The 26,977-nt window shown below is 41.7% G+C and overlaps 1 protein-coding gene across 5 annotated transcripts in view; it reads right to left on the bottom strand.

Moving 5' to 3' along the window:
- The window catches only part of POLA1 (DNA polymerase alpha 1, catalytic subunit), a 350,282-nt gene that overhangs the window by 10,510 nt on the left and 312,795 nt on the right, over nucleotides 1-26,977 (bottom strand). The window contains exon 37 of one of the 5 annotated variants that reach the window (XM_045006452.1): nucleotides 12,306-12,384. The exons of the other annotated variants lie outside the window; for them this stretch is intronic. Coding sequence (XP_044862387.1) covers nucleotides 12,338-12,384 — 47 coding nt within the window. The 3' untranslated portion in view covers nucleotides 12,306-12,337. Of the gene's footprint in view, nucleotides 1-12,305; nucleotides 12,385-26,977 lie in introns of those variants that run through there. 5 annotated transcript variants of the gene reach the window in all.

Consider the following 26,977-nt stretch of genomic DNA (forward strand, 5'->3'; position numbering starts at 1 on the left):
TCTTGGAAAATGGTAACATTATGAAAATATTTAATATATTTTCAGCTTTTTCCAATGTGATTTAGCAGCTGTAAATAAGAAGAGTCAGTATCATTTAGCCTGTCAGCACTCCAGAAAATACTCCAAAAAGTCCCAATGGGCCAGCAGTGGTAGAGTTTGAGAACCTCTGTTTCAACATATGCCATAAAATATACAAGTTTACTGTAGCAGAGATGAGTCATGGGAGAAACGTTAACTTATGGAACTTGCGGACTTATGAATTGTTGGCTTCTCACAATTAATGTTTTACTCGAACATTGATTTTAACTTTATTTTAATGTAACAACACATTATTTGTTTAAATTAAGTGAAAATATGAAAAAAGTGTAGCCAAAGCAGGCAAAAGTTAAAATTCTTGTACTACTTTCAAAATGTCACCAAACACAGGCTCTAAACGGCTAAAAAGAAGATGTTTCCAGTGGCATAAGGTCTCCATTGAATATGCCCTGTTGCCAGTTTTGAAGGGATCAATCCCAGGAACTCAGAGCAAGAGTGATCTATCAGGCTGCAACTGTCATGAGAAGGTAGAGTGAGTGAAAGATGATCATTTATACAACTGGGTCTTATCGATCAGGCCTTTATAGATCACATACGCTGTCTCGACTTGAACATACTCACAAACCACACTTTCAGAAACCTAGAAACAACCTTTGCATTGCCCTATTAGAGCGATCATTAAGTGCACATGATTCTTAATGGAAGGTTCAAAGGTAATTACAACATGATTCTACTGATTTATAAATTATTGGCTTCTACTTAAAACTAATGTCATATTTATTAGTCAGTCATTATTTGCTCTGTCTCTAGCTTTCAAACTGGAATAAAAATGTAGTATGTAGAGTATGTTTCAACCCTTCTAGCCCTTCATTTAAACTATTTTTCCCAACTGGTAGTATTAAAAAATGAGGCTATAGTCCAACCATTTACTTTTATTTCTCCAAGCCCTCATCACTAACAGCCTCTGATTCATTTTCCTCTCATTTTCTTTAAAACAACTGACTGGCTGATTTTGTATCCTAAAAATGCAGTATCAAAGCAAAAATTGTATTTGCACGTTTTTGGCCACAGAATCTCAGCTCCTATATGTTCTTCTAAGAAAGCTCTCCACATTTCTATTGGTTAATTCCTCAGAAACTGTGTAACTGGACTGATATCTGGGAAAACAGGGATTGTTCCAATAAGAAATTAATTCCCTCTCTTTCGTGACTGCAGAAGCAATTAACTCCAAGAGCTGAAATTGCTGCTATGAGTATGCTCCCGCCATTGTTTCTATAGATGGCTCTTTAGTGAGGAATTATGTAACATTTACCCATGTATACATGGTCAATCTTTCATATTTTATTCCAAAATAGAGAGATGTTGCCCTAACACCCATTATATTAAGAGGAAGGGAATGTATGTGTAATGTATATAAAAAGCAATAAGTTCATGTTTTTTTCCTACCTGTAGGAATGCCAACAATTTAGATATTTTAAATTATTCTGATTTCCTGCAATTTTTATGTACCTGTGTGAAAGTCACTTCATTCAATAACAAGGTTTGACTTCTATTTTTCACTGAGTTTCACGTTAGTTAGTCAGTGTTCTGCCTCGGACACGTGTCCATCTAAGAATTTAATTTCAGTGGATAAAGTTTCCAGCTGGTCTTGGGAAGACATTTTAGTATGGAGAGATTCCAAAAGTTCCTGGGGTACAGCTTTTCTGAAAGGACAGAGAAACAAGATGTCTGCTTCTCTATGTCCTACACCACTGAAAATCTAGGCTTTAAAAAGTCCACGAGGTCAACTTTGTTTTTAGATTTAGACATAACTATCTGCACCTGTGTCCTAGGTAGGTACCAAGAAATTATACTAAGCCTGTAACAGTTCTCCAAGTTTCAAAGTTTATTGTTCTATCAGCTCAACAACTCATCCAAAGATCATCTTCCCTCGCTGCCATTTTCCTCAGCTATCTTTAAACACCACTTTTTTGGAGGAGTAGAATTCCTTAAGCTTCTGTGTTTCTGCATCTTTCAGTCAATCTGCTCAGAGATCCTAGTTTTTCTTTCATCAAAGGAGTTAAGAAAGAAGTCAGACAAAAACCTTTAAAGAGGGTAAAAAAAGAGGACTGAAAATAAGCTCTTCTATTTGTGGTGATGCCTTTTATAACCACTAAAACCAGTTCCATTAAATATTTCACAGTGGAGTTACTTTGCAGGTGTTCCAGACCAGTTACATATGCTACTTTGTTATAAATCAGAATCTAAATGTAACCCATCCATACTACCAAAATAAGCTTCTTGATTAAAAGAATATGGAGAATTCATTAAGTACCTGCTATGAGAACAACAAAATCTCAACTGCAATAGTTAGAACTCTGCCAAGCCAAAAGGAATATGTTCACTTTAAAGTGAAATTTCATAACCCCTAAGTAATTATTATTATAACAACACTTTGCACTTCCATATTGCCATCTATAGCAGATTTTAAGCTACCTTACAAATGTTAGTGAATTAAGTCTCACAACACTCTTCTGACATTAGTAATATCCCCATTTTACAAAGAGAGAAACAGAGCCACAAGGAGATTATAGTCAAAATTTGCTGAAAAACATTTCTAAATAAAATTACCTGATCCTCAAAGGTTCTAAATATCAGTTGTCGTGGGTGCTCATCTTAAACATGGATTATGGCTAAAGTAGGGTGACCAGATAGCAAGTTTGAAAAATTGGGACAGGTCGTGGGGGTAATAGGAGCCCATATATATAAAAAAAAGCCCCAAATATGGGGGCTGTCCCTATAAAATCAGGACATCTGGTCACCCTAGGCTAAAGTGACTTGTTCAAATTCCTACAGGAAATCTGTGGCAGAGCCAGGAAAATAATTCTGATCCCCTAACTTCCAGTCTTGTGCTCTAAAATAGTATAATCTAATAACTAAAGTGACTCCCCTGTTAAAAGGAATAGAAGCATAATAAACAAATGATACATTACATTGTTATTATATTGGGTAACACAAGAGCAAATGAATCAGGCATGAAGATTGTTCGGATATTTTACAATTCATAAACAAACAAATAAGTGAGCTAAAATATTCTTTTTCTTTTAATTCTCACCACCCGTAAATAATCTGTTTGTATTTTACAAAAAAATGGAGTTAAAAGCCATCTAATGAAACAACCCCAATCCATAGCTGTCATCTGTCCTATAGTAGTAGTAAGAGAAGAGTCCTCTCATTCACAAGCAAAGCCAGCAGAAGAAAGAGGAGGGGGAACTGACGGAGAAGAGTGAGATAGAAGATAAATTCCATTTGTGCTATTTAAAAAAATAGAAAAGTGAAGTCAGTGGTTGAAAAGTGAGGATAAAAAGATGAAAACAGTAATCTTGCTACAGAAACCAGAGAATTATGCTCTTGCTCTCCCCCCCGCCCTTCTTTGCTTTCACACTATACAAACTGTAGCACCCTGAACAACTCCCTCTCCTGCTATTTCCAGCACTTTAAAGAAACTTTTCAACATTTCTGTTTGACACATTTTTTCAACAGTGAGGTGAAGACAATAAGTAAACAGGTAGTGAAGGGCTATTTAGAGAGCTGGTCATTCGGAGTAATAACAAAACAAAAACAAAAACCAAAAAAACAAACAACCCGTCTCCCCCCAAAAAATCAGACCAGACCAGAACATCTATCCTATACGTTGTAGCCACAGACAACACATGACCTCTGACAAACAGTTTTCAGAGTAATTTTAATGCTACTCTGGATTTAACTTGACTAACTGGTAGCAATTGAGCACATCTTTTTTTGTGGCAGCAGTTATCTAAAATGCTACAATAACAGCATCAAAAGTAGAATGGTGGAAGATTGGTTTTCCATTGTGCTGCTGAACTGGCATAATGCCCACTTTAAAAGCAATTCGCTGCTCATCACTGAAATCTGGCAGACACGACACTAAATGCCTCAAGGAAAAAAAAGGGTCTTGAGAAGGGGGAACCACTCCAACCACCAAGCAAAGCGAGGGGAGGGGGCAGGGAGAAGGATGATGAATCTATGTAAGAAGAGAAAATTGCAAAATAAAAAGTTGAGCACTGCATGTAGACTCAACAGGCTCTACTTAATTTACCTGAAGATTTTATTGCCAGCTTGCATTAGTAATAGCAGAGCAAAACAAAAGCAAATATATATTTATGTGTCTCTATTGTTCTGACGAAGTGAAAATGTACTGAGTTACGTCAATCATTTGTCAAACACATCTTCCTAGTTTTATTTACCACTAAATATAATGAGTAAATACGTGATAATAAAACTTTTTTTTTTTACATGGACAGATACAAATTTTTTCCCTCCTAAATACAGGTAATGATTTAGGAAGCTTTCAAAATGTCTTTTTACTGTCAATAAAACTAATTCTATTCCCATTTTCATGTAAAAAAAGGCTTTACAAATGAAAATTCAAATTAAAATTCTGATTACAGTGTAGTGTGACAACACCTGTATTTATAATTTTGCTGTCAGCTAGCTTGTACTGTTTAACAATAGCATGAAGCAGAAAAGTAATTGGAATTTGTCTGTAACATGCCAGATGACGACACTGGCCGCTTTGCTGTGCTAAAGCAAATTTGGTTTGATGACAAAATAACTTTAGTGAGATTTATAGAAAACCCAAAAGGTTAAAAGAGTCATCTTACATTCAGGGACATCTTAAGAACTGTGGTAAGCCAAAATAGATGAGCAGTTGCTGCAGTGGACAAGGTACAGCAGTAGAGATAATTTATGGTCCCTTTCTGACAAATATCCCTCACGAGATAAAGTGCTTTATCTGTTTTTTTCCTGAAACTTTTCTAAATGACCTGCTATTCCTAAAATTAACCATCAGTAAAATAAGGGATTTAAAAAAAGGAAGGAGAAAGGACCACATATTCTCATAGACTTTATGGTCAGAAGGGACAATTGTGATCTTCTAGTCTGACCTCCTGCACAACGCAGGCCACAGAATCTCACCCACCCACTCCTCTAACAACCCCCTGACCTATGTCTGAGCTACTGAAGTCCTTAACTTGTGGTTTAAAGACTTCAAGGTGCAGAGAATCAACCAGCAAATGACCCATGCCCCATGCTGCAGAGGAAGGCGAAACCCCCCCCAGGGCCTCTGCCAATCTGCCCTGGAGGAAAATTCCTTCCCGACCCCAAATATGGCGATCAGCTAAACCCTGAGCATGTGGACAAGACTCACCAGCCAGCACCCAGGAAAGAATTCTCTGTAGTAACTCAGATCCCACCCTATCTAGTGTCCCATCACAGGCCATTGGGCATATTTACCGCTAATAGTCAAAGATCAATTAATTGTCAAAATTAGGCTATCCCATCATACCATCCCTTCCATAAATTTATCAAGCTTAGTCTTGAAGCCAGATATGTCTCTTGCCCCCACTGCTCCCCTTGGAAGGCTATTCCAGAACTTTACTCCTCTGATGGTTAGAAACCTTCATCTAATTTCAAGTCTAAACTTCCTGATGGCCAGTTTATATCCATTTGTTCTTGTGTCCACACTGGTACTGAGCTTAAATAATTCCTCTCCCTCCCTGGTATTTATCCCTCTGATGTATTTATAAAGAGCAATCATATCTCCCCTCAGCCTTCTTTTGGTTAGGCTATATTAGGGGTACCCGTGCAAGTGGGGGGGAGAAAGAGTCTTAGTATGTGCTGCAATTCCATGGATTTTCTTTATTAATAAAAAAGTAAAAATGTAAATAACATGAAATGACTGAGGTTATTTTAGCTATATACTGTGTTTTCATATTATAGACACACATGCATATACAAACTGATGTACATCAAAAGGTAAGTAAAAACTTAAATACCCTCCTTATACTTCTAAAGAAGCAATATGAAAAAATTAAAGCAGTTCTCTTCTGTCAACTTGAGTCTTTCAAAACTTACAAACAAATGCTAATCTCCCAATAACTTGCGTTACTACAGTCTACAAATGAAAAACCCATCTTTTTCATTATCCTAAAGATGCAAAAAAAAAAAAAAAAAGGAAGAAAAGGAAGCCACATACAAAAGAAAAACAGAATGACAGTGATGTTTTAGTTTACACTAGATATGGAAACACACACAAACTGTCAAAACTATGGAGTGAAAAAAGCTGTTATCAAGCAACTGTCAAGAGAGTCCTCTGAGATTTGGAAATCTTGTGTTTATTGTAACTACTTCACATTACACAAAGAAAGAAACATCCCTCTCTTTACCATTGCTGCTAAATATCATGCAAGAGAACCTAGACTTCTCCTTCACTATTTAGATTAATTTTTTTTCTTTGTAATTCTGTGCTTGACAGTACTGCTCCCCTCCTCTTAAGGTTTTCTATTGTATGGTCAAAGTTCAGAGAGAAACTGGAGGTTACATTAAACATTATTTCATTTTTGAGAACTGTCAACACCCATTTTATGTTGTTAACTTGTTGCCCATCATTTAAGCGTGGAAACTGTAAAGACCAAAATGCACAGTGGAAGTATTTCTAGCTTTCCAGAGTAGCGCAGAAAGAAAGAGAGTGAGTGTAAGGGAAATTGATATTTACTAGGCATGCTTTTTAGTATCTCTTTTTATATATTGTCTAGAATTGAGGCTTATAACGAACAGAGTGACTGACAGTAGGCAATAATATTCAGAGGTTTAGGCTAAGGGCATTACTGCATGTTCTAATTCACACTTAGTTTATAAGGAAACTTACACTTTGGGTAGAAATCTCCAGTCTGTGGTGTTTTATTATACCCTTTAAAATATCTTTTTGTCTTTCGCTCACATGATGCTCTCTCAACCAACAGCAATACTCCAGCTATAATAGCTATAGGAAACAAATTAATCCAAGTGAAAATTACTTTATATTTTACAATTTATATCCTTCATCTCCATTTTTAAAAGTTTTTACTCAGAACACTAAATGGTATCTCCTCTCCCCAAAATAAGCATTTGCTAAAGCCTATAGAGTCCATAAAGTTCCTGGTAAGACAGAAATCTTCGAGCGGCCCCTGGAATATCTGAAAGTATGTAATTTTCCAACTTGATTTGTGGGCAGTGCAGCTGTCAAACCTAGAAACACAAGGAAAGAAACCCCAAATACTGCACTAAGGAGCAGCAGCTGGTGTAAACTGTCATAGCTCCACTGATGTCAACGTGCCCTTACGTGTGTAATAGATTGAAATGTCTCAAAAAGAGGTTACTTCGCTCTAAATCCGTTACTGCATCACAGCTACCCTCTGCTGAGATTTCACTATGTTAGGCCAATAGGGTTACGTGACTTTGTCTCAGACTATCAATATCCCAGTGTATAATAGTTCAGAATTTGCAACTCGTCCAAAGGCAAAATTTCAGTACAATTGCTGGTGGAAGTGACATTTTGAAAAAGTTTGGGAAAACCTGGTTTCATACATGAAAACACACTTTTGAACAACTTTATCCAAAATCTGCAAATACAAAAATGTATCATGACAATAGTTTGTATCATGGATCCAATGTTCATCTGAACATAGACCCCTCCAAAAGAAACTTTTAAAAAATCCCTAATTCTTAAGGACAGGAACTAGCTTATGTAGGTACAGTCCAAAATACAGTATTGTACGCAGTAAAGAAATATAATTAAAAGACCCCCAAATATGTATTTATCTAGAATACTGGAACAATTTAGAAGACGTTTCATATTTTTGCATAAAGTTTTCTTTTGTTAAATCTGCACTACACCCTAACATGTTGCATGTATACACAATATATTTAGGAAACGGGGTCAATTATTTGTGCTTTATAAGACAAATTCTAAAATCCCTACCTCCATATTTATTGAACAGAGTGTAATAGCTCTGATGACACGTATTTTAGTTCATTGGGATCCAGGAAGTGTTTTAATTGTGGATTTTAGAGACTTTCACATTTTTAATACTACAACTTTAAGTAAGGAAAAGGACCCCAGAATAGAACATTTAAAAGTGAAACACTTCACAGAACTAAATTTAATATGATCAGACATGAACATTCTGAATTAGAATGAAAATCCAATCTAACACATTGTCTTTCACATACCAAACTATGCCTAGATGCTAAATATTGGATAACCTCATATAACTCAGTGTGCACTATAGTATTTCAATACAAAAGGATAAGTTAAAGCTTGAGACACTTATAGTAGTAAGTGAATCCTTCCCACAACAAGGTAATAATGCATTTCTAGATTTTCTTGCTTTTGACTGTCAAGTACTTCCTCTTCCTAGATGATAAGAGTTCTAAGGTAATGTAACAATTATTGCCTAATGGTTGTACTTGCATGTCCATTTAAGACACTCTTTTACTAATGTCCTAATATGGTTTTTGTAGTTTTAATTTTTTTTATATGTGCTCAAGAAATGAGATCACTAATTTAGTCCTGAGAAATTTAAGACATATTCTAGCCTTTTGCAAAAGCTCATTCTATTTTAAAGCTCAACAGTGTTGCAAGATTGCACATATATTAACTATATGCTAAAGGTCTTTCCAAGTATTTACTACCCCCTAATTATAAAAGTGGTCTTGCAAGTGAAGTGCAATAAAAAGGGTAAGCGGTATGCACAATAGTGGAGGTGTAGGGCAGATGGAGGGGGAGTTGTTTTAACAGGTCTTGGACTTTAATTATAACCAGTTCTAAACATAAATGAGTGTATAAAACATGCTGGAGTTGGCTTCCGTGCCAACTCCTCTTTCATCTTATACCCTGAAAAATAGATGCTGGAATATTATACAGACACTCAAAATCTAAGTGTTTTAAGCCATGTTTGATTGAGAAGATAGGAAAGGATCTGGTAGTCATCTTCATCAGCAGTTCTTAAGGGCTGGAAAAAATATGAATCATTATGGCTGAAATTCAACATATTAAAGTTGTCTCCATCAAAATAAAGAGGTCATTCCATTAATCATGAAATTTAGAGTGATAGTGGAGGATCCCACCAAGTCTATTTTACTGAACATGAAAATACAACACCAGAATATTGTTAAATTGAGTTAGCATTATCCGTGAAAAAAATATGCTCTATTTCCTATTACTTATGAAGCCCTATCCTTTTCTTTCTTACCAATTACATTCCCTATCATTTCCAAAATATACAAACTGTTTTCAATCAACATATTTCTTTATTACAGTGTACAGCATGCTTGTTATTGCCTCTTTTCTATATTGAATCCTTGATTGGACAAGCATTTTGAATTTAACATGGACTGTGATTGCACATATCAAACAAATTAAAGCTGCCAATCTCTTTTTGGAGGATATCCTCTATACACATCACCACTGAAGAGTAGCCTGAGTGTATTTGCTTAGGAGAAATGGGGAAGGAGGGAGGAAATGATTACCATGGCAGAGTCAGAGAGACTTTCATTTTCCCATGATATGTAACTTGCTCCCCAAGGCACTCATTTACAAACATTTTACGTACAGAGTTTCAAAATCTTCATGAATGTTTTGTTGCAAACCATTTGCTTTTCCTTTGGTCTAATTAATGAAATCACAAAAATAAGGTGAAGAGTGTGACTTACCCAAGAGAGAGTTTTTAGAAAGTCTACCACTTTTTTCCTTAGATGGCCATTTGTGCAGAGGTATTTCAGCTCACATACTATAGCCTCAGCTACTCTTTGGAGACTAATATATTTAATGTCCTGTATTCTCACAATGATGCATATTGATGTGAAGAAAGATTTAGTAAGAGTGGTGGTAGTTCAGTTTGTGAATGTGCATATACATTCTACAAACTTGCCAATATTAGGAAATATTCCCTTTTATAAAAAACCCTTCATAATGAGAAACGTTTGGCTTAAAAATCAGGTTCAAATAGGCATGAACTCACAAAATAGACCAAAGTCAAGGAGTGCACTAATCTCACAAAAGTAATTGGAAGAAAATAAACTATCTGTTGATGGCACTTGATTAAGAGCACGACAAAATTATTAATAAAAATTAATTTGCTGCAAATGCATGTGACACTGGGAGAACCTCTAGCTGGGGGGATGCTGCTCCATTTGTATGATCTGACGAGCACAAAGGGAATGGAGTGGAGTTTCCAACAAGTAAGGACAGTTTTGTAGTTATTAGAGCACTAGACCTGGATTCTGAAGATGTGTTCAGTTCCCAGCATTGTCAAAGATTTCCTGTCTGACCTTAGGTAAATCACTTAATTTATCTGAGCTTCAGATCCCCATCTATAAACTGGGCTTGACAACATTTCCCTTTTCCGCACCTTTTATCTGTCTTCCAGTCAGGGCCGGCTCCAGGCACCAGCATTCCAAGCTGGTGCTTGGGGCGGCAATCTGCAAGGGGCGGCAGTCCCTGTTGTTTTGCCCCCAAGCAGCGCGCCAAATTGCTGCCGCGGACGGCAGGGGCAGTCCGTGTGCCTTTAGGGTGGGAGGCACATTTCCGCGGTGGCGGCAATTCGGCAGCAGCTTCTATATTTAGCTGTCCGTGGAGGCTTCAGCTAAACATAGAAGCTGCCGCCAAATTGCCACCGCCGCGGAAATGCGCCTGCCGCCCTAAGGGAACACGGACTGCCGCCGCCATCCGCGGCGGCAATTCGGTGCGCTACTTGGGGCGGCGAAAACTGTAGAGCCGGTCCTGCTTCCAGTATGAGCTCCTGGGGGCAGGAATGGTCGCTAGCATGCTTGTACAGTATCTTGCACAAGGCTGGGGCCCTCTAAACAGTATTGTAATATAAATAATAAGTAATTATGTGAATCTGGCCTTTTCATGGAAAGGGGAGAATTCCATGTTCTCCCTTACCCTGCTGACTGTTTTTCCTACCTCTCCCATTTTTGTTTCACGGAGACCATATTTTCATATGGTATAGAACCTGCTTACTTGAGAAATAGTAATGTAATAGTGCTGCAGTTTTGATCAGTGGAGGTTCTCAAGCTGAAGACTCCCCAGTTTAGAGAAGGTGTTGCTAGTGAGGGGCTCTGAATTTTGGCATTCTCCATCCATAGTGACCCAAAATCTATTGGTCTTCATGACATGCTGCAAATCCCATCTCTTGTCCCAGGATTCTGAGGAGAGAGGGATGCACAAAGAACTGGGATTGGAGTACTGAGGACTGATATTAGTAGATGGAGTGGGTTTTCCCCTTCCTTGTTTTGCAGAGACTGTTGGGTTGAACTGTTGTTTGTACTGGCAGGATTATATTTTTAATACATGGAGAAGAGACCCCCAGGCCCTGGATAAGCAGTTTTTAATATATAGTATAAATCTAAAATACAAATATACGTGCTGAGCTTAGAGCTGTTTATGCCTCCCAATTTGATTTTTCAATGCTAAAGTACAACTTCAAGAAGGCTCCACTACCAATCCTGCTTTCATTTCTGCTTTCCTGCCCCAGCATTTGAGCAAATCCATTTTTGGCTGCTGCTCTTTCATGTTTGCTTAAAAAAATCAGGAGTAATGAAACCTTAAACCATCCTAGATGGTAGCCAGTCATACAGAATAATGTATTTAAGGTGCAGAGATCAACACACTTTGTGGGGGACATGATCATCAATTGCCTTCAGCTTCAGCCTTCAAACTTCAGCTTAACTGTCTGGCCCAACTCTCCACAAGTAGACAAGTCACTTTAATATACATATTATTTAAATAGCAACACAGAGCTAGTCAAATTCCTAGTGCCACTGATTAAATAAAAATTTAGATTAGAAAGCAACATGACTGCCCACAGAGAGCTAATGAACCAGGCGGCCCCATGCTCCACAGGAAATAAAAAACCAGCTTTAAAGTGCCCTATGAGCCTAGCCGCTGCTTTCAACTGTTCTGTGTGGCCAGAAAGGCTACTCTCTGCTGTCACTTTCTATAAGTACGAGTTTAATGTGGAGCTGTATTTCACTTTTGCAAAGGAAAGAATACATTACAAGCTGTCCATCTGATCACACAACACTGCTGAAGAAAGCAGCAGCAGTACCCAGGGGAGATTGGGGGAAGGAGTCCAAAAAGTTCATGCAGCTAAGAAAGGTTAAAAAGAGAGCAAGAAATGCATTCAAAATGGCAGAGAAAAGGTGTTTACAATCTTTTCCCAAATATTTTCCCTTCTCCTTTTATATATTTTTCAAAGTGGGGTAGGGAATATGTTTCATGATATAGTGCACACACACAAAAGCAGTTGATAACGATATTGAATTATTCAGTGTTTTTAAAATTAGTGAGGGACACTAATAGCATTTATATTCCCCAGGGTGTGTTAGTGGTCTACAACATACACTTAGTGAGGGCACTCAGATAAATATACCTTAGGTGTGTAAAAGAAGATTCTTACTAGCTAATTTTCTTTCTTCAGTTAAAAACTTCACTAACCCAAATCTTCACTGTAGGGTTGCCTTCTGTTATGCACAAAACAGAGGTAGTTTTAGAACTTAGTTTAAGAGGACATGGATATATTGGCAATATCCACCTTGCAAATCACCAAAAGAGTACTTTCAAAGCTGAAACAATAACTTGACTCAAAAAGTTTGAGCTCAATAGTAAATTAATTTTACTACTGAGAAAGTTCGATGTTAACTGAATACACTACCCTAAAAACACAAAGGGCTTAAATAGGCAGCCAGATGCTTTATGATAAAGATAATGAACAGAGCAGGCTGCAAAAGGGTAGATATTAATCAAAGCAAAGATATTAGCAGGTAAGAAATATTCAGTTCTCTTTTATAATAAACTCTACTAATTGTTGAGGCATAGGGATGGAAAGGGGAAAAAAGGCATACGTTAGGCCTAGGAGACACGTATAACCTTAGGCCTTGTCTACACTACAAGACTATTTCGAATCAACTTAGTTCGAATTTGTGGATTCGACCTTATGAAGTCGAATTTGTGTATCCATACTAAATACACTAATTCGAATTTCTGAGTCCACATTCACGGGGACAGCGTCGACTTTGGAAGCGGTGCACTGTGGGAAGCTATCCCACAGTTCCCGCACTCCCCGCTGCCCATTGGAATGCTGGGTAGAGCCCCCAATGCCTGCTGGGGGAAAAAATGTGTCGAGGGTGGTTTTGGGTAACTGTCATTATTGAACCGTCACTCCCGCCCTCTCTCCTTGAAAGCGCCGGCGGGAAATCTGTTCGCGCCCTTCTCTGGTCGGTTACAGCTCGGACGCCACAGCACTGCAAGCATGGAGCCCGCTGCGATCATCGCTGCACTTATGGCCGTTGTCAACTCCTCGCACCTTATCGTCCACCTCTTCCACAGTCAGCTGCTGAGAAATCGGGCGAGGAGGCTCCGGCAGTGCGGTGAGGAGAGTGGCGCAGACCTCTCACAAAGCAGGGTACGCCGCGCAGTGGAGATCATGGTGGCAATGGGTCAAGTTCATGGTGTGGAACGGCGATTCTGGGCCCGGGAAACAAGCACGGACTGGTGGGACCGCATAGTGCTGCAGGTCTGGGATGAATCACAGTGGCTGCGAAACTTCAGGATGCGTAAGGGCACTTTCCTTGAACTCTGTGACTTGCTGGCCCCTGCCCTGAAGCGCCAGGACACACGGATGCGAGCAGCCCTGAGTGTGCAGAAGCGAGTGGCCATAGCCCTCTGGAAACTTGCAACGCCAGACAGCTACCGGTCAGTAGCGAACCACTTTGGCGTGGGCAAATCTACCGTGGGGGTTGCTGTGATTCAAGTAGCCCACGCAATCGTTGAGCAACTGCTCTTAAAGGTAGTGACTCTGGGAAACGTCCAGGTCGTCATAGATGGCTTCGCCGCGATGGGATTCCCAAACTGCGGTGGGGCTATAGATGGGACTCACATCCCTATCCTGGCACCAGCCCACCAGGCCAGCGAGTATATTAACTGAAAGGGCTACTTTTCTATGGTGCTGCAAGCACTGGTGGACCATAGGGGACGTTTTACCAACATCTTCGTCGGGTGGGCGGGCAAGGTTCATGACGCGCGTGTGTTCAGGAACTCTGGTCTGTTTAGACGCCTCCAGGCAGGAACTTTCTTCCCAGACCACAAAATAACGGTTGCGGATGTGCAGATGCCTACAGTGATCCTCGGGGACCCAGCCTACCCGCTAATGCCCTGGCTCATGAAGCCCTATACAGGCGCCTTGGACAGTGCGAAGGAACTCTTCAACTACCGGCTGAGCAAGTGCAGAATGGTGGTGGAGTGTGCTTTCGGACGTCTTAAGGGGAGGTGGCGGAGCTTACTGACTCGCTCGGACATCAGCGAAAAGAATATCCCCGTAGTTATTGCCGCTTGCTGTGTGCTCCACAATGTCTGTGAGAGCAAGGGCGAGACCTTTTTGGCCGGATGGGAGGTTGAGGCAAATCGCCTGGCTGCTGTTTACGCTCAGCCAGACACCCGTGCCGAAAGAATATCCCAGCGGGAAGCGCTGTGTATCCGGGAGGCTTTGAAAGCAAGTTTCCTCGGAGAGCAGGGTAACCTATGACTCTCCACTTGATTTTAAGAGAAGCTGATCCTGGGCCTGTGTCTCTATGTGTTGAGTGAGATCTGCGGTTACATACCCCGTTCTCCAAGTTTCCCCCACTTCCAAAACACGTTTTAAAACAAATTAAACGGAACAGTTATTGTTAATAAATCTTTCTTTTACTTTGCATTTCTGTTCAGGGTTTGAAACATGGACGCATACTGTGCTGGGTACGGTGTGCACTGATGTACAGACCGCTTGTACAATACAGGACGGACAGCCTCCTGCTCCTACATAGGTCTCTGGGGTGGGGGACGGTTTCAAGTGGTTGTGCATGTAGGGGTGGGTTTGCAGGAAGGGGCGAGTGGTGCCGTCTTTGGATAGGGATTTGGATGCAGGCTCTGGGCTGTGGGTTTGGGCGTAGGAAGGGGTGAGAGGTGTGGGGGAAGGGTGAGTATCTGTCCGTGGATGAGGGCTCTTGTTGGGGCTCAGGGCAGCGGAGAGGATCGGGCCTACGGTGGAAGTGCATGGTAAGGGCAGCATGCCTTAACATTAGGGGGTGGCAGGCGCTAGGACAGTGGACAAGCGCACACATCACAGAATGACCCGGGGCAGCATACACCACACAGAGTGACCCTGGTGACTACTGACTGCAGTCTGTGTGTGCCCTGCAGTTGATCCTGCCCCCGATAGTCTGTACCCTGCTAATGTAGGCTATCCCGTGCAATTATAAATCCCCTGCCCCCCCCCCCATACACAGTCTTCTGACACGAAAGACGTGACGGAAAGAGTGAACAGCAGCAAACAGCTTTTATTAATCTACTACATAGTGGGGTGATGAAACTTGGATTTGGGACTGGGTGATCCCCTGTAAGGGAAGCGCTTCTACACAGTTACAGCGTCAGAGGTGTGTGGTACATTAGCGCTCAGTTGTGGTGCAGTGACAGTTCTCACGGCCCCTACCGCCCCTCCGTCTTGTAATTTTCGGTGAGGGGGGACAGGACTTCTTGGCGTTGGAGGGTGGTTGCAGATACAGTGCAGGGGGGCTCTCTCCTCCTGCCTGCGGTCCTGCAGAACATCAACAAGGCGCCGGAGCGTGTCCGTTTGCTCCCTCATTAGCCCAAGCAGCGTTTGAGTCGCCTGCTGGTCTTCCTGCCGCCACCTGTCCTCCCGTTCGCTGTGTGAGCGCTGCTGCTGAGAGAGGGTCTCCCTCCACTGGCTCTGCTCTGCCGCCTCGGCTCTGGAGCAGGCCATCAGTTCCGCGAACATCTCGTCCCAAGTCTTTTTCTTTCGCCGCCTAATCTGAGCCAGCCTCTGCGAGGGGGATGCCGGGGCAGTCCGGGAAAGAGCAGAAGCTGTGTGATGGGAAACAGTAAGTGATTTCCTTGAACAGATACATGTTTGCGAACAGTGAACACAGTCTAGTCAGTTTCTCTGAACAAGACCATACAGGGCACCAAGTTCCACGAGATCTCAGGACAAGTTCGAGATTTCGGAATACGCTCTCATTGGCGGCGCCATTGCACAGGAGAGCGGACAAGCGGGGAGAGACAGCTGAATCTGTCTTGCAGACAGTCCTGGTAAGCCTTAAAGTAGATCATGCTTATCAGTTAGTGGATAGCTGTGCTCTCCTGCTAAAGGCAATCTGGAAAGCAGAAAGGCTGAGCCTTTTCCAGCCCCTCCCGCCAGTGCATGGGAAAGATCAATGTATGCTTGTTCTCTGTGGCCTCCAGCACGTGGCTGTTAAGCGAGGGTCGTTGTTATGCAACCTAATTTTAAACCATTAACAATAGTAACAATACACTAATTGCCCTACTTAGATGCAGCCTGTCCAGAACGACATCACCCTGAGGCGGGTCACTCGGAGTCAGAGAGAGCAGCTGCTAAGGGAAGCCCTGCACAGACCAGGACCATATGCAGCAATGCTGGTGGAGGCAATGATTCCTCTCTACATTAGGATGTCCTGGCGCGGAAGAGTGTGCTTCCACGGAGCACCCAATAAGGCACCTCTCCCCAGGAACCTCCTGCGGAGGCTTTTTGAGCAGCTCTCTGAGAGCTTTGTTGAACTGTCCCAAGAGGATTATTGTTCAATCCCTATATGTGTGGACCTACTATTTATATAGTTTGACATTTAAAATTTTTTATATAGTATTTCTATTTTTTCTATACCTGTTTTTTAAAAAATAAATGTTTCCATGTTTATAGCACTTACCGCCTGATCCTTCCCCTGATTCTGAGTCCGGGTTAACGGGCGGGGACGGTTGGTAGGGGATCTCTGTGAGGGTGATGAAGAGATCCTGGCTGTCAGGGCAAGCGGTATTGTGTTCGCTGTCGCCTGCGCCGTCCTCCACAAACCCTTCCTCATCTTCCCCATCGGCGAACATCGCCGAGGAACTGTCCAGGTACACTATGCCATCCTCAGAGTCCACGGTCACTGGTGGGGCAGTGGTGGCAGACCCACCGAGAATGGCATGCAGTGCCTCGTAGAAGCGGCATGTCTGGGGCTGTGCTCCGGAGCGTCCGTTTGCCACTCTGACTTTTTGGTAACCTTGTCTCAGGTCCTTGACTTTCACGCGGCACTGCATCGCATCCCGGCTGTATCCTTTGTCTATCATGGCTTTGGAGACCTTCTCGAAGGTCTTTGCATTCCGCTTGTTGGAGCGCAGCTCCGAGAGCACAGACTCCTCGCCCCACACAGCGATCAGATCCATGACTTCCCGGTCAGTCCATGCTGGGGACCTCTTTCTATTCTTGGATTGCCCGGACTCCTCTGCTGGAGAGCTCTGCATCGTTGCAGGTGCTGCGGAGCTCGCCCCGATGTCCAACCAGGACGTCAGATTCAAAGTGCCCAGACAGGAAAAGGAATTCAAATTTTCCCGGGTCGTTTCCTGTGTGGCTGGTCAGAGCATCCAAGCTCGGACTGCTGTCCAGAGCGTCAACAGAGTGGTGCACTGTGGGATAGCTCCCGGAGCTACTAAGTTCGATTTGCATCCACACCTAGCCTAATTCGAGCTAGCCATGTCGAATTTAGCGTTACTCCACCTGTCGGGGTGGAGTACCAAATTCGAACTAAAGAGCCCTCTAGTTCGAATTAAATGGCTTCCTGGTGTGGACGGTTGAGTGGTTAGTTCGAATTAACGCTGCTAAATTCGAATTAAAGTCCTAGTGTAGACCAGGCCTTATTGAAATAATTATTTAAGGCTCAGTGAATGGAATGCCCACCTACCAAAAGAGATGTTTGCTGGGATCTGTAGATTCATCTTGGAGTACCTGCTGATGGTAGAAACTGAGGACCAGACTCCACCATTGCATATTTCTTCCCCCACAATAAGATGCCCTCTCTACCCAAGAAATAATCAGAAATCTTGTGGAATGGCTTTTTAATGCTGTTATGGACTGATTTGCTTACAGACCTGTTAGCTTCAGAGAGGTAGCATCTAATCTATTATATGGTAAAAGGTTTGTATGATATAGCACCTCTGCAGCATGGAAAGAAAACAGCAAAACTGTGGACTTTCTAACCCATTCTGTCAGAATTCTGCTGCTCTATAAACATCACGTTTCTACCAAATCTTTTCTTGTGGTGCTTTCGATTTGGCCAAATTGAAGGAAGAAGTGTTTTTTTGTGCTTGGTTAAAAATTTTAGGATGAGGACACAACTGTTATCTTGTCCTAACAGAAAATACCATATACTTCCACATTCAACAGAGTTATAATTTTTTAAACCCGTCTCACAGAACTGATAGCAACTAGGATCACATTTAGAGAGAGAAAATATGGACTCACTGAATTTAGGGGGGGAACATGTGTTTGTTGGGGGTGATGGGAGAGCCTCAAGGATCAGGTTGCGATTCTGGTTTGATATGAAGGTTTTGATAGTTCCACCAAATTTCAGAATCTGATATTATGACATTGAGATACTGATGCAGAAATGGAACTGATGCTGCGGACTACTCTTCCCCGTGCTGGCAATGGGAACTGTTCTTAGCTAACTGAATTAATGTCCTAGGGACAGACTATCTTTCATAGGGACTTCGAGATGTTTAATGTAGTAAGTTTTTTGGTCATTGAAGTAGTGAAAGTCAGGGCCGGCCAGAGGATTCAGGGGGCCTGGGGTCTTTGGCGGCAGGGGGTCCCCGCTTCGGCGGTAATTCGGCGACAGGGGGTCCTTCCGCTCCGGGATCCTCCACTGAAGTGCCCCGAAGACCTGCGGCGGAGCCTCCCGCCGCCAAATTACCACAGAAGACCTGGCACTTCGGCAGCGGGTCCTGCTTCAGCGGTAATTTGGCGGCGGGGGGTCCTTCCATCCCGGAGCGGAAGGACTCCCCGCCACTGAAGACCCGGAGCAGAAGCAGCTCCGGGGGCCCGGGCCCTGCGAGAGTTTTCCGGGGCCCCCGGAGCGTGTGAAGGACCCCTGAAAAACTCTCGTGGGGGCCCCTGTGGGGCCCCGGGCAAATTGCCCCAGTTGTCCCCCCCCCCCCCCCGGGCGGCCCTAGTGAAAGTTATTTCTTCACATCTCTGAAATACATATGGGATGCATATGCATTCTTCATGGAAGCGTCCAGATTCTGAGAGATGCTCAGATGCTGTAGCAATGTGCAAGATCTACAAACGTAGATAAGATTAAATTTCCTTAAATAGCCTGTTGAGCATTTCCCTTTCAACCTCCATATTGGTGGATTTTGGGAGTCCAGCTATGGCTGTAGTATAGCAGCACCCTGTGACAAAATGTTTAGTCTAGGGCTGGTAAGAAAACACTTTTTTCTGTGAAAAAAAAAATCAACTTTTTGTTAAATATTTTGGCTAAAAATCAAAATATTTCGATTAAAAATGGAGCTGAGGTGCTTCATGAGAGCTGAAGCTGAAGAAGGGGTGGTGGTGACAAGGAAATATGGTGCGTAGTGCATCTCGTTTTATATCTTCTAGATTTCTCGATTTTGGGGGGATGTTTGAGGGACTACTTATTTTTCCTTCCAACTGCTGAATTCTTTGCATAAAACTCAATGCAATTGTCTTACTGAGGTGACAGTCACAGGTACGTATCTACAAGAAGAGGCTGCATCCTCCTGGCCATATATATGTGTGAGAGAGGGAGCTGATGGCTGAGCCCCTAGACTTTGGTGCTCACTCACTACTTTGGTCCTAAAGAGCCCAAATCTGTTGATCTTTAGGGCATGCTGCAAAGATCTATACTCCCTGACTTTTGGAGAGGCTAGAGAAGTAGAAGGGTAGTAAGTGGGCTAAAAGGATTTTTCAATATCTATTTGCAAAGATCATTCAATCTGGAATTGGGGGGCAGGGGTTGGAAGAAATTGAGCTAGTTGTGCATATAATACATTTTATTTTAAAATACCCTCAAGAGTCAGGAATAGGCATTCATATTTGCTGTATATAAATAACAAATAATTATTGTTCCAATCATTCCAAGTTGTGTAGTATTTTTTCCAATACTAACACAAAAATTCACATTGAACTACTCATGTTTTCAAAAGTTACTGCAAATGAATAGCTTTTTTTCTTTTCAGTAGCTTTTGCAAAAAGATATCATCCTAACTTTACTAATGTAACTAATATAACTTTACAATGCCAAAATATTTTATTGGTAACTGTTTTGTATGTTATGTTTTAAGACGTTTGCACTTTAGCAAAAAACTAACAATAACTGGGACTCTTATTTTCAAAGTTTTATAAAGGGAGTGTGCATATAAAAATTTAGTTTGTCCGCATTTTCACTGAACTATTAACTCTTACCTACACAGCATTTCTAAGCTTAGGGAGAAGTGCCAATTAACATAACAAAACAAAACTTTAAATCAAGAATGCTATCTTACTATTGTGGGCTTAGGAATGAAGTGTTTCCATGGAATTGTACCAACATATACTAATTACCTTTCCTTTCTTTTCTTGGTAACAATAAATGTTTATGGAAAAATATTAAAAGTAATAAAAAAGGAAATTTAAAAATTCCCTAAATATGGAAAGCAGCTATTTCTATCAATAAACATAACACCAGTTGAAGGGCTAAAAGTTTAAAAGAGGAAACAAGATTTATTTAAACAGATTACCCAACTGCAAAACACAAAAAAACCCTCTTTGCCTGAGGAGCTTGTGAAGGCTAGGACTATAACAGCGTTTAAAAGAGAACTAGATAAATTCATGAAGGTTAAGTCCATTAATGGCTATTAGCCAGGAAGGGTAAGGAATGGTGTCCCTAGCCTCTGTTTGTCAGAGGGTGGAGATGGATGGCAGGAGAGAGATGACTTGATCATTGCCTGTTGGGTTCACTCCCTCTGGGGCACCTGGCATTGGCCACTGTCGGTAGACAGGATACTGGGTTGGATGGACCTTTGGTCTGACCCAGTATGACCATTCTTATGTTCAATAAATGCCACCATAAAACGGAACATGTACATTTTCCTATTATTTTTATGTAATAATGTTAGATTGTAGATACATTATATTATTAGTTAGCTAAACATAAACATTATTTCATTCTTCCAATAACTTGGGCAGAAGAAACAGCAGCATACTATGTTGACAACACCTTCATAACAATAACTTGCCCTCTTCAGAGCATTTAGTTTAATCTTCATGCTATAGTATCTTAATATGAGCATCTTAGTTATTAGAGAAATACAACTGTCCAACTATAGACTGAGATTTTAATGCAGTGGTCTATTGAATAACAGGGGATAAAAAGATATCATAGAACACTAAAATTCTAGCAAATTTGACTTTTTTTGCTCTCCATATATTTATTGTATACATAGTACAGTGGAGCATGCTTTCATAAATCAGATATCTCACACTAACAAATTATGCACCGATTACAGATGACCTTTGGAGTAGCTCAAGGTACAGTCACAATCATGCATTAAAAAAACCTGCGTTTCACCATAATGTGTGAATGTATGAAATTAAATGAGGCTTGCAATGTAATCAGTGTGGTTGGCTGCTTTAATATATTCCATTTCAATTTCAAATCACCACAAGCCAAGAGTGACGAATCTAATTTGATCAGTTGTTCACAAAAAATACCGAAAGGAGATGTAAGCAGACCTATCAACAGCTGGTAACACGGCCAGATTTCGAAAGCAGTTAATAGGTTCTTATGCCACCAGAGGCCCTTAAAATATTCAAAACCAACCGTTTTAAACCCCAAAATGTTAGAAAGAGTTCTCTGAACAAAAGCTATCTTTAATAAAAAGTCAGGGTCTTGCCTAAATTCACAAAAGCCAGGAAATTCAAAGCGAAAGGTCAAACCTCCAATAAACAAGGTGAAGTTGGGTAGTGAAAACAATGGCATCCCATTGTGACTAGATTTTTACAGGTTCGACTGTTACCTGTGAGCTAAATAATTTTTAAAAGTATTCCTGTTTACTTTTGAGAGACCATTGACAGCTGAGTCTGCAAAGCAAATAATGGCCTCTCTAAATACCTCCTGTCTCCTATTGGCCTCTCCGTCTCCAAACTTCAACAATGTGACATCAACCAATATCCAGGCCACATCTCATTCAGGCTTCAGACCAGGGCATAGCAAAGAGATAGCCCTAGTGACAGATGGCCTTCTGATAGCTATGGATATAGATGAGATCTGCATGCTCATGTGACTAGACCTCTGTGCAGCTTTTTGATACATGCAGTCTACCACATACTGCCGTATGAGATAGGGTCATAATATACCTACTAAAACAGAAAAAAGGCCTGTAAAGGGTAACATGATGCGTTGTCCACCATTACAAGATTTTTTGGGTGTATCCGCCCCTTCCCCCCAAGTTTGAAAACCACTGCATTAGCCCATAAGACACAGACAAACTATCTATATGACATAGAGTAGACAGGACAACATTACAGTGCCGCTAATCATTCCAGCGCAACAGAACTCAGAGATTGCTCTTCTCTTTGAATGCCCTCATTTATGGGGTTCCACAGGGATCAGTACATAGGTGCTGACTTTTGGTTTTGCCAGCAGGTGCCCCATTCTGGCTCCGCCTCCTCTCTGGAGGCCCCACCCCCACTCTTCCCCTTCCTGCCCCCATTCTGCCCCCCTCCCCCTAGGTCCCTTCCCCTGAGCTGAGAAGCTGCCTTCCTGCCCTCCTCTCCCCAGCCCCAGCCAGCCAGCCAAACCTGAAGAGCTGTACTTTGTCTTGTTTGGGGTTTCATCTTTGTCTTTTAAGTATCTCCATGAGGGCCAAAACACAAAGTGTGATCCTACAACATGTTATTAATAGATGTTTGTGTTTGTTTTGTTGGTACATAATTTAATTACTTAGAATGGTATGAAATATTCTGAACACATAAATAAATACTAAAAAATAGTGTTTTAATGAAGCTCAAAGAACATGCATTGGGGCAGTTTGGGGAACATGTCTGTGTCCAAATATGAATTCCTCTGTTTTATGGCATTTACTTGTAACCTTTGGAGTTGATTTAACGTCCATTTTTGTAGCAGAAAACAGGCTGTGTCTGGAAACTGAACGATGGCCATCAACAAGTCATCAATATTGATTCACTCTACCCTGGAGATAGAGGCAGATCTCTTGACTTCTAACAACTCTTTGCCAGCAATCCCATACAGGGTTGCAGGATGGAAATCCTAGCAGAAGGGCAGGACCAACGAAAAATTGTCACTGTTTCTAAAAATGGCATGCTCTTTAAGCAAAGGGAGCCATGTCATTGCCAGAACCAGAAGTCTCAGCAGAAAGAATGGAGGCAGGAGGGACCTGGCCTCCCTTAAAGACTTGAACCAAACCCAGAGACTCACAACAGGGGTGAAAATAAGGGGTACTGTATTCAGATGCTTTGTTTTGCCTAGCTCTAACCCCTGTGCTGTCTGGGTAAAGTGCATGTGTGTGTGTGTGTTTGAGGCTTTGCAAAGGAACTTGTGTTCCTTGCTTTAATGTCATGTGGTCCCCCAAGAGTTAAACTATAATCCAGAGTGCCTGTGGGGGTAAATTGTAGGAGTGTGCATAAGCGACTGGGGTGGCTTGGGAGGTTCAGGACGGGTGGAGGGAAGTTTGGATTTTGAGGTCTTCATACCAAAGAGGGGTGCCAGACACTGCATCTGCTTAGCTGTTTGCCTATCTCCCCCCCAGTTCCAGCCTCCTGAGGCCAGCTGAGAAGCTGCCGGCCCACCCAGGCTGTCTCCCCCCAGCCTCCTGCGGCCAGCCAAGAAGCTGCTGGCCTCCCCAAGCAGTCTCTCCCCAACCCCCCGAGGCCAGCCCAGAAGCTGCCTGTGTCCCTGCTTGCACCAGCCCAGCTCTCTCTGCCCTGGGAAAACACTCACCTGTCTGCAGTCAGAGCCAGGCTGGGAACTGCAGCCACCACACACGCTGGGAACCTGGCTTCTGGCCAAAACAGCTGAAGATAGCTTTTGGCACGAAGCTGCCTGATTGGCCAGATGGGGAGAGCTGATTGGCTGCAATACCTGATTGGCTGCCAACAGCTGATCGTCTGGTGGGTGTTAAGCACCCACTATTTTTTTTCTATGGATGCTCCAGCCCTGGAGCACCCATGGAGTTGGCGCCTATGTACCCAACTCCAACGCCTATGTACCCTCCCTCCCCCTTTCAATATTTACATGAGACCACATGAGAGAGATGCCATGGGCTCAGCTCCCAACAATATGTAGATGACACTCAACTATATGCATCATTCACCACCAATGCAATCACCAAAATCCTTACAAGAGATCATCTCTTGGATGATCTAGGCAAGACCAATGTGATGCTCGTGTGAAGGGGGAAAATGCTTTGAAGAACTAAGCAGTAGTTTTTTCCCTCCTAAGAGAATATGTCTGCTGATATATTATTTGTGCAAAGTAAGAAGCTGTGAAAAAAGTGTAAGACGGGGATATAAGGGTTATGTATACAGCAGGACAATACAAGTGAAACGGAAGCAGGTTACTTCAGTACCACAATATTAAGTACTTTCTGACAAAGGCTGAACTAGCAGATGACTGGAGACTAAACATACACTAAACAAAATGCTTTGCAGATTTTTCTACCCATGATGTTACAGCTCATCTGGAAGAGAATGCTCAAAGTCCTGCTTTGAGCAGGGGGTTGGACTAGATGACCTCCTGAGGTCCTTTCCAACCCTGATATTCTATGATTCTAAAGTCCCTCATGCAGAGACAGCTTTCGGTCTTGTATACTTCCCTGACACAGCTAAACATGCATGTGAGCCTTTTGTTCTCTATGTGTCTCAAAAAAGGGCTTGTGATTGCTTTTCTAGGCTGCTCTATTCTGGAGAGGTGCATTTTAAATGCCCATTTTACATCCAAGTTATGCAATAGTATTTCTTTCTCATGCTGAAGAAAGAGCGGATTATGTGTTGTGCCCTGTGGAATACTTAACTCCTCTTTGGGGTAAGCTCATCTATGGCTCTCAAAATCACTGTATTTATTAAACATACAGTATTAGAGTTTGATGGGTAAGGCTCCTAACTTCAGAAACCCTTCAGGTAAGGTAACAGCCATTAAGATGATCACCTTGATGTTTGAGAACAAGGAATTAAAATGGTCATGATGTGAATACCTGTAATATTAAGCTGAGAATCCATGCCTGGAGGTGATTCTCTGCTGCCTTTAGAATATAGGCTACATGAAGGTGGTTTGCTATACTTACAGCCATCTGTGGAAGAAGCTATAACTCCATTCTGAAATTTTGACTTTTAACTTGATAGTTCTCAGGCTCCAAGACAGGTTGTCCTGAAGGATTCCTGATATGTATAATCACTTGTGGTTTATATTAATTTCTTGGAACCATTCTACAAATCTGTTCCAAGTAGCCAATTATTTAGTAGAAAATTATTTTGGGGAGCAGAGGAGGATATTGGTTACTTCAGAACAATTTACTCTTCCCATTTTGCTCCATTCAATGGAGGCTGTAACTGTAAGTAGGGCACAGTTAACAGCTTTGATGCTATTGCTTTTTCCCCCCTTTGGATCAAAGGGGACTGTTACTTACACTCCATGTCAGGCATCTAACGTGAGGACTCATGAGTGGTATTTCCTGACAGAATCTCTCTAGGAATATTCATTGTTAAATGGATGGAATCAAAGGCTGATTTGGGTATTGAAACTATCTTCCATACGGGAGTGGTTCTAGTGCCACTCTGAGTAGAAAATGATGCCATTTCCTTATTCACCCGGGGTGGAAAGGAAAATGCAGTGCACCATCATTCCCAGCAAAGTTAGGAGAGCCTTGAATTCTCCAGGATCCTTTTTACCACCATGTCCAAATATTCAGTAAGAAGAAAATGTCCTGGGAATATGTCTAGAACTTCTCAGAGTCAGATAATTTCCCTTTCAATGCTGAGTTGCTCAAGGACTAGTCAGAGTAGGCCAAAAAAAGCAAAGGAAACACCTGAATTTCTTAATTTCTTCTCAGAGAGACAACGTGGATGAGGTAATATCTTTTATTGGACCAACTTCTGCTGGTGAAAGAGAGAAGCCTTCAAACTATACAGCGCTCTTCTTCAGGTGTGGGAAAGGCACTCACAGTGTCACAGCTAAATAAAAGGTGATCAGAGTGTTTAGCATAAATAGTTAATACAGATTCTAAGAATATCCTTGAACCAATATGACTTCAACATGAGATCACTCTGTCGGGACAGAGCACTCTTCAGAATGATTTCCCCCTGCCAATACTGGACCAAAACCACATCAAGTTTTGTCTCAGTACCAGATAGGGGACAAATCCTATAAAAGGACTATTGGGCTTAAAACCGGATGAATGGCTTGCCTACTGATGGCCCCTGTGAGTTGCTCATTTACTGTCTCAGCCCTCACAATTTTAAAGAAGCAATAATATTTTTACACTTAGATGCCAATTACCAAGGTAATGGTGGCTTCTTGATTACCATATATAAAATATTTTATTTCACTGATTTACTCTTCTTTATAATTAAAGTGATTAGAATGCATCACAACAGAGAGTTTTCCTTTATAATCACAGAGATGTTTGACCATGAGGCTTTTCTTCGGGGATAATGAAGAAAAGAATGTAGAGCTACACAATGACTCCTGAAGGAGGACTCACTGTTGAAACATTTTTAATTCAAATGGTCAGCATGTATTCAGGGGTAGGTTTTCAGAGTTCCACTTGCAATCCACACACTGACACAGCATTCCTTAAAAAAAAAAAGTCCATAAACCCTCTTGAAAAAAGGTAGGACATAGTTCATCACATTCATGGCCTTTGAGGCTTTATCTATTCAACAGAAAATGTGGCCCGTTGCATAAGTTTTGCATACATCCACCACTGCTGGAGAAGCTTATCAAGAAGGATGGATTCCTGGATCCCTGAAATTGCCAACTTCTGCAGAGAAAAGGGGCCTTCTACCTCATCATAATTTATTTTTAGAGGGTGAGGAAAAAATAGTCTTTTGGTCGTATGTCCTTTCTTATTCTTATTTGTTGATCTCCGGAACAAAATGGTAAAGCAGGGGTAGCCTGAAAACTTCAGACTTGGTCCATTTTTTTTTTTTGCATTATAACAGAACAAAGTGGCTTTTTATGCTTATAATTTAAATTAAATTGTATACTAGCG

The sequence above is a fragment of the Mauremys mutica genome, chromosome 1 (genome assembly GCF_020497125.1).
Source record: "Mauremys mutica isolate MM-2020 ecotype Southern chromosome 1, ASM2049712v1, whole genome shotgun sequence".
NCBI lineage: Eukaryota > Metazoa > Chordata > Testudines > Geoemydidae > Mauremys > Mauremys mutica.